At 44.4% G+C, this 7776-nt stretch overlaps 1 protein-coding gene across 4 annotated transcripts; it reads left to right on the top strand.

Moving 5' to 3' along the window:
- Positions 1 to 348: 348 nt before the first annotated feature.
- LRAT (lecithin retinol acyltransferase) lies at positions 349 to 7340 on the top strand. 4 transcript variants are annotated; one of them, XM_029952913.1, is made up of 3 exons: positions 349 to 438; positions 1933 to 2473; positions 6729 to 7340. In XM_029952913.1, exons 2-3 carry the CDS (start codon positions 1934 to 1936, stop codon positions 6879 to 6881), a joined length of 693 nt encoding a protein of 230 aa, XP_029808773.1. In that variant the 5' UTR covers positions 349 to 438; position 1933; the 3' UTR covers positions 6882 to 7340. The 4 variants fall into 4 exon arrangements, with proteins under 4 accessions (XP_029808773.1, XP_029808948.1, XP_029808919.1 ...); XM_029953088.1 differs by lacking the exon at positions 349 to 438 and adding an exon at positions 1564 to 1606; XM_029953059.1 differs by lacking the exon at positions 349 to 438 and adding an exon at positions 1570 to 1633.
- Positions 7341 to 7776: the final 436 nt, after the last annotated feature.

Raw genomic sequence — 7776 nt, 5'->3', positions numbered from 1 at the left:
TGCGGAGTTCTGGATCAAATTTTTTTTTTTTTTTTAACTTCCAGACTGTCCAGATTTTAAATCCTGCCACGGAGCTGGTGTGCGGCTGGAGGCTAACAAACGCCCAAGTGTCTGATTAATTTCAGCAACTCTGCGCTTTCTATTTTGGGGGCAGACTGGGGAAGTAAATTATCTAAAATTTCCAATTTACTCGTTTCGCCCCTACCCCATATTCTGCTTTCGATTCCTTGGTAGGAAAGGGATTTTTTTTCTCTTTGCTGGGACTATAATGTGATACGGGATCATTTGTGAAATAAACAAAAGTCAGCACAGGCAAACGGGACGACTGGGGCAGAACGCTGATGGCAGCCCGGAGGTGGGAGCAAAGGCTGGGCTCCGAGGATAATTGGAAGTCAGCCTCCTCCCTGCCTGGTCTCCATGGTCCCCTTCATCTTCCAGGTAAGATGAATGGCCCTTCATCCATCATCCACAGCCCAGCTTCCGCCCCCAGGCAAGCGGAGAATCCGCTACCCGAAGAAACCGATTAGCCCCGAATTGGGCAGCTTTGTGGAGCCAACCGAGGCTCTCTTTGTGGCCTTTGTCTGCGGAATTTAAACATGTACAAGACGCATTAGCACGGAACTCCGCGCAGGGTCGGGACACCGCGTGCCCAAACCTGGCGCGGACTGCGAGTTGGCAGCTCCGTCACCCGGCTGATCCCGGGGACCACCCTCGCACGTGGGTCACGCTGTAGGCACTCGGGCAAGGAATGCAGTGCCACATCCTTCCTTAGCCACCTCCCGGCGGCTGCGCTTTGAAGGAAAGCGGCCACGTTTTGGTGGGTGAACCCAAGCTGGGTCCATCTGAGCCTGAATCCGGAGAAATAAATTAGACTTTAATCCAGCTTTCCAGGAGGTCGTTAAGGGGCTTCGCCGTTTTTCAGCTTAACGTTCGGAGTCGTGCGCTCAACGGTCGCTGGTGACTCCGAACGCAGAGGCTTCTTGGGTTCTATTCGCCGGCTCCGGGGATCTGGACGCGCGCGCGCCAGCTGAGCAAAAAGGATAAGCGCAAAAAGCATTTAAAGGGGCGAATGATCCGCGGCGCGTGGGACTGCGGCCCCGGGAATTTAGGAAGTAGTACGCAGGCTTTGGTGGCGCACACTCTTCGCAGAGTTTAAGTAAGCCAGGGTCTCTGGGTGTCCAGTCCTTTAGAGGGAGGTGGTTTGGGTCAGAAAACTCGCGGGAGAGGACTTTTCCATCGAAAACGTTCCCGAGGTGCCCAGAATGCACCCCAGTCCGGACAGGTGCAGGAACATTTGTGCCGCTAAGTCTCGGTCACTACTTCGAATGGCGGCTCAGAGGACGGAAGTGCTCAGGTCGAGAGTGCCGGAGCGAACCTGCGTCTGGAAGGGGGCTCTCGAGGGAGAACCCCGAACCTGTGGGGCCTCCAGACGCGTTCCAAAGAACCCGCAGTCCCGCGCGCCCCTCGCGGCAAGCGGCGCTTGTAGCCGGCGCCCAATCAGCGCTCTTGCCGGGTCTGTGACGCCGTTCGGCCCGCCTCCTTGCCTGGAATAAAAGGCCTCAGAGGAGGGTCCGGGCTAGAGCTCCGCGCAAGTCCCCGTGCGCTGGTGCGTCCTCCTGGTGTGTCCCCCCAGGTGCGTTTGGGAGCTTGTGGCTCGCAGCGTCGGTGCCACTGTCCCCGCGGTCAGCCGCCGTCAGGTCCTCATTCTCCTCAGTCCCCAGTGCAAGGCGGCCACGCCAATTTCCAGGCTTTCTCTCCTTTTCCTTCTGCTCCCTCTGCCTCCGAGGCGGCTGCAAGCCCCCCGCGACCCTGGGCCGCCGGCCTGCAGGTGAGCAGCAGCGCCCCTGTCCGGCGGGCCCGCCTAAGCCGGCGGGTGCCCGCGCGGCTGCGGTCCCTCCCCTCTCCGCCCCCAGCACTCCTTTTCCCCAGCAGGATGAGGAACCCAGTACTGGAGGCGCTGTCCCTATTGCTGGAGAAGCTGCTCCTCATCTCCAACTTCAAGCTCTTCAGTTCGGGCGCCCCGAGCGAAAACAAGGCGAGGAACAGTTTCAGTGAGATCAGCACTTTCCTGCGCGGCGACGTGCTGGAGGTGTCTCGGACGCACCTGACCCACTATGGCATCTACCTGGGCGACAACCGTGTCGCCCACATGATGCCCGACATCCTGTTGGCCCTGACCGACGACAAGCGGCTCACGCAGAAGGTGGTCTCCAACAAGCGTCTCATCCTGGGCGTCATCGGCAGGGTGGCCAGCGTCCGCGTGGACACAGTGGAGGACTTCGCTTACGGAGCCGACATCCTGGTCAATCACCTGGACAAGTCCCTCAAGAGGCAGGCGCTGCTCAACGAAGAGGTGGCCCAGAGGGCGGAGAAGCTGCTGGGCTTGACTTCCTACAGCCTCCTGTGGAACAACTGTGAGCACTTCGTGACCTACTGCAGATTTGGCACCCCGATCAGCCCCCAGGCTGACAAGGTACACGTGGGTACACTCGCCTGTGGGCCGAGTGGGGATGCCCCTTCCCACCCCTAACTTTTTTCTATACTCTGGGATTGAGTTCTAGAATGAGTAACGACCTCTCCGGTGTTCCTAAGGGAGGCCAATTAAATAAATAGTGCTGTCCCTTGTAAGATAACCTCGCAGAGCCTGGTTAAAAGGTGTAGCAATGTAGTACCACTGCCAGCGATTCCAAAAGATCTACCCAGTTATTGCTGCAGAGGTCGCCAGGGTGTCCACCCAGTGCAGTTGAAATGACACAAGAACAGGTGGGGGTAGGAGTGAGGGTCAACAGAAAATCTGTCGCTGTGTGCTTGCAACAGGCATTCAGAGTTTGCAATTAATCTGTAACCCCGTGTGCAAATTCTTGTGCCTTTAAAATTAGGGGAGCTATGGAGGTTTCTCTGTCTGCAAGCTGCAGGGAGTGAATTCCCTTTGCTTTATATAAACTATCAAAATTCCCAGTAAGAAGACCTCCCTGGTAGATCCCTTACTCCTGCGACTGGCCTCAGAGAAGTCATTTGCTTGGCATTCTGAATTCTTTCCTTGAAGGCTCTAATCCCCGTGTAGATTTCCTCATTGTTAAGCATCCTTTAGGGATTAGCCCCTAAAGTGGTTAAGATTGTTTATGGGTACCCCAGAGAGCAAAACAATTGGTTTTCAAGAAGATTCATTAACTTGTGATTTTTATGGATACTTTTAAAAAACAGTATTAGCATTTAAGATGATTAAATCAGTCACAGATCCAAAGGGGGGTGTGTGTGGATTTTTTTTGTTGTTTCGTTCTGAAACCTCTTAAAGATAGTTAACATTTTAAGCTTGCAACTTCACAATTAGAAGCTTTCTCAGCCTTCACTGTAGTTGTTAGAGAGATTATTGTTAATGTTCACTCTTAATGGAAACCTGTGCTATCATGTAATGAGCTTCGTGTTTTAGTCTTCATGTCTAGAAAATTTTCAGACCAAAAGAATGAGTCCATGCAACCAATTTTGTTCTGCTCTACATCTTGATTAATTTTTTGACCTATACGGGAAAACCTTTCTCTCCTCTGGGGCAGAGCATAAAAGTATCATGCTTTTTATACACCGGAACATGAAGCCCCTAGTAGATTATGTATAGAGCCGCAACAGACTCAATCTATGAATTATTTTCTAAGTAAGATGAAAATGTAGTTAGAGCACTGTGCTATGATTTAAGAATCACAACTCCAGTCCGGGCCTGGTTAGAAATGAACTTCACTACATTTACAAACACTGGCTCCAAAAGTGTACAAAAGGAAACACGTCAGATTTACTTAGGAACCAAGCAAGTTATTTCTTTAAAGAAAAACAGTTCTTCTATCCAGTAATTAGGAGTTTCTTTCATGGAACACATATAGCACGGTATTGTATATTTCTAGGGGGAAAAAAAGCACAAATTCTTTTTTAAGGTAGTAAAATATTTAATCTGCATAAATAACTAGTTGGAGTAGTTTTTCATCTTTGGAAACTTTGTAAGGTTTTACAGAAGTGGAGAAGTGTTTTAATTGCTGTTGCCGCATAGCACCTCTTGTGAAACTGAGTTTTTGTCTTCACTTTGAATGGAGTAACAATTTGGCCAGAGTAGATTTCCCGGGAAATAAAATCCCCATCCCAAATTTTCCAGTTCTAAGAACTGTTTTTGAACATGCCTTGCTTGACAGAAGAAGGTCATTAATACTGAAGGAAGACTAATTTCTACTTTTCAGAAACGTAGGAATTACTCGATTTTGGGTCTGCTTTTTGAGTTTTTCAAAAAGTTGCAAGTTGTCTCTTAAAATTGAGTTCATAAACACTCTGAATAGCACTTTCCCTCATGAAAAGCACTGCAACTAATTTGAAAATAAATTGGAAAAAAATATTTTACTTTTTTGTAGTGAAGCTCTTTTTAACAAGTTTAGAAATCCTAAAACTAAAAGGAGTTTTATATTACTGTTAACAGTTTCAGTGCTTTGTAAACTATAAGGCCCTTTAATTACTATTTCTATGCTTTATGCTTTTTCAACTTTTTCTTAATGTTGCTGGTTCTGCTTTTCAATGCCAAAAAAAAATGAATGTAAATGCTTAATTTCTGGGGATCCAGTGCTCAATAAGTGTCCCTACCAGCTTCTTAACACCTTCTAGCAATGCAGGGCATTCCCTCCTGCTGAGCACCCCCAGAGCTGGATGCCTCCTAGGCTCATGGCCAAGTGAACAAGACCAGGACGTTAGAAATAAGATGCTCCTTGAGAAAATCTGCTTTTGCGGAAAGGAGTCCACAATGATTCTCTGTTTCCCATAATTAAAAATTATTGGGAAAAAAATAAAAAGAAGCTTAACTGTATGAAGACTACTTAGTCTTTTACCCAAAAGAATATCCTCCCATTATTTGTCAAGCCCTTTTCTCATTGTCCTGAAAACTTCATTTCATTTGATCCTCACTTTATGATTGTGTATTTGGACTCAATGTTTTGTTCAGTGAAAGGAGACAATTCATCTGTTTGACATGTAAGGAAAACAACATTGAGATAACCGACAGGAAGTTCTGTATTTGTCTAGCAGTTGTATAAAAGTATGGAGAGAGACAACCTGACAGTCAAGATAGTGTGTTAAAATATATTGGATGTGTATACTTTGTCCATTAAGAATTTAGAAACCTAAGGGCTCCAGGGTGACTCAGTCGGTTGAACGTCCGACTTCAGCCCAGGTCATGATCTCAGGTTGGTGGGTTTGAGCCCCACATTGGGCTCTGTGCTGACAGCTCAGAGCCTGGAGCCTTCTTTGGATTTGGTGTCTTTCTCTCTGTCTGCCCCTCCCCTGCTCACGCTCTGTCTCTCCTTTAAAAATAAATAAACATTAAAAAACATTTTTTAAAGAGAATTTAGAAACCTAGCATTAAAATAAAAAGACATTGGGGTGCCTGGGTGGCTCAGTTGGTTGAGCGTCTGGCTTCGGCTCAGGTCATGGTCTCAAGGTTCGTGGGTTTGAGCTCTGCGTCAGGCTCTGTGCTGACAGCTCCTGAGCCCGGAGGCTGGATTCTGTGTCTCCCTCTCTCTCTCTGCCCCTCCCCTGCTCGTGCTCGCTTTCTCTCTCTCTCAAAAATAAATACAACATTAAAAAAAATTTTTTTAAAGATTAGCTCTCTCCTTCTGCCCCCCTCCCCACCTTCTCTCTTAAAAAAAAAAAAAGAATTTACAAACCTCCCTAATCAGGACTGTTTAGGCCGTGATAGGAGACCCTCAAAGCATATACAGTGTCATGTCTAGAAAAGGCACTTAAAACTAATATGCGTAGCAAAAGTCATATATAAAAATTGGACAATTCACTGCTAAATTTTGCCTGACAGTGATGAGGTAGAGAGAATTGTCAACACATGTAGCAGTAATAATAATCATTGTAATGCCTTACATATATGCAGCATGTAGAAGAATACAGAGTACTTTTGCATTAAAGATCTCATTTGATCCTTCCTCACAACAACCTCTGTATTCCTATGGGGAGGAGAGGGTAGCTGGACAAGTTCGATGATTTACATGAGATTTACTCAAGCTAATAAGAGATGAGCCAGGACTGAAACATAAACCATCACTTTTGAGTAAAATTCGTTTTTGTATTTATATATTAGAAGAATGCTTTCCTCAGGGCTATGGATCCTATTTAATTTATCTTTATCTCCAGCAGCCAATTTTATATCCCATAAGTGGTTGAATTTAATTTATTCAAGTAATGGGATCTGGCAAAAAAATTAGACTTTCTATGCCTTTAGTTGGGACATATAAAGAAAGTTATCATTGGTATCATCAAATTTTCAAATGATGCGTTGTAGGAATTGAATTCACCAATAATAGGCTAAATTCTGTTATTCAAGATTAGAGATTCCTTTGCTTATATAATTTTAGAATACATTATTGTTATTGACAAGCAGTATAAAATTTTAACCTTTAATCCTAATAACTTTTATGTGATTACATACTCTGTAGATTTTTATAAAAATGCTGTATTTACAAAGGCAGCTGCTGTATAAACTCAGTTGTCTGAAGTGTCATTTCAGCTACTATGGGATGTGAAATCAAGAAACTCAACTATTCACATCTTGAATTCCTTCTGAAGTCATAAGAGAAATTCCAGTTCTTTTGTTAGACAGAAAATCAGTGAGAAAAGTATGCTTTACCTTTGGTATATGTGATTCTTCTTAGATTTAGCCACCTGTTCTAATATTGTTAAATTTTATTTTTCAGTTCTGTGAGAATGTGAAGATAATCATTCGCGATCAGAGAAGTGTTCTTGCTTCAGCAATCTTGGGATTGGTGTCTATAGTCTGTCTGGGCTTGGCATCATACACCACCCTTCCTGCAATTTTTATTCCCTTCTTCTTATGGATGGCTGGCTAACTTCATAGCCCCGTGTCAGGGTGTGTATTCTGTGTGTAAATATGTTTGTATTTATAGAGCACAAATCAGTATAAGCATCGTTGAGAAAAATGTGACCTGTAACACTGTGTTCTGGATAAAAATGTGATTAAGAATCACGCAAAGTGCTTACCGTGTAAGCCCAAGAACAAAGGCTTTCTCAATCTTCTCAGAAAGTTACATTTTAAAGCACTGGGCAGATCTTGGAAACACGATCACTTAAAATAGAATTCATCACTACAAGGGAACCAGCCCCGAAGGTGATGGCCACAGGAGATTATTTGTGTTTTTGTTTTTTTTCTTTCCTCCTGTAATCCTTGCTCTTCTCGGTTAGGCCTGAATTTGAAGATTACAGGACTTCTTGATTGAGATCACTAACTTTATTGTAAATGTATTCTGTTTCGTTGAAAATCTTATATTAAACTAAAAGAATGTTCCTCATTCAGTTGAAAACATGTTTGATGATTGGCAAAAAAAATTCATAATCTGGTTTTTTTAATGTTATATGTAATTCCCAGTAAGTCAAGAATATTTTCGTTACTTGAAACCGTGTTGGCAAAGTTAGAGTTCAATGATAAAGTAGTGGTGGGCCACAACTACAGAAATTTGTGCTTTCCTGCAGAAATAGCTACCATAGCATCAGCTGAACAGTTCGATTTGGCTGTACTCACTAGGAAGCCTGGAATTTATTTTTTTTTATTATTTTTTTTTTTTTAATGTGTCACTGGGGTTACTTTAAATCACTCTGAGAAGTAAATGGATGTAGGATTGAAGCCATTTGGGTATTTGGAAATGCTTATGTGCCAATTAAATATGCAGATATCCACATATACACAGACTGACGAGAGACAAATCAAGTTTGTTTCTGATTGCTTTG

The sequence above is a fragment of the Suricata suricatta genome, chromosome 1 (assembly GCF_006229205.1).
Source record: "Suricata suricatta isolate VVHF042 chromosome 1, meerkat_22Aug2017_6uvM2_HiC, whole genome shotgun sequence".
In the NCBI taxonomy this organism is placed as follows: domain Eukaryota; kingdom Metazoa; phylum Chordata; class Mammalia; order Carnivora; family Herpestidae; genus Suricata; species Suricata suricatta.
This window is presented reverse-complemented; position numbering and strand designations above follow the sequence as displayed.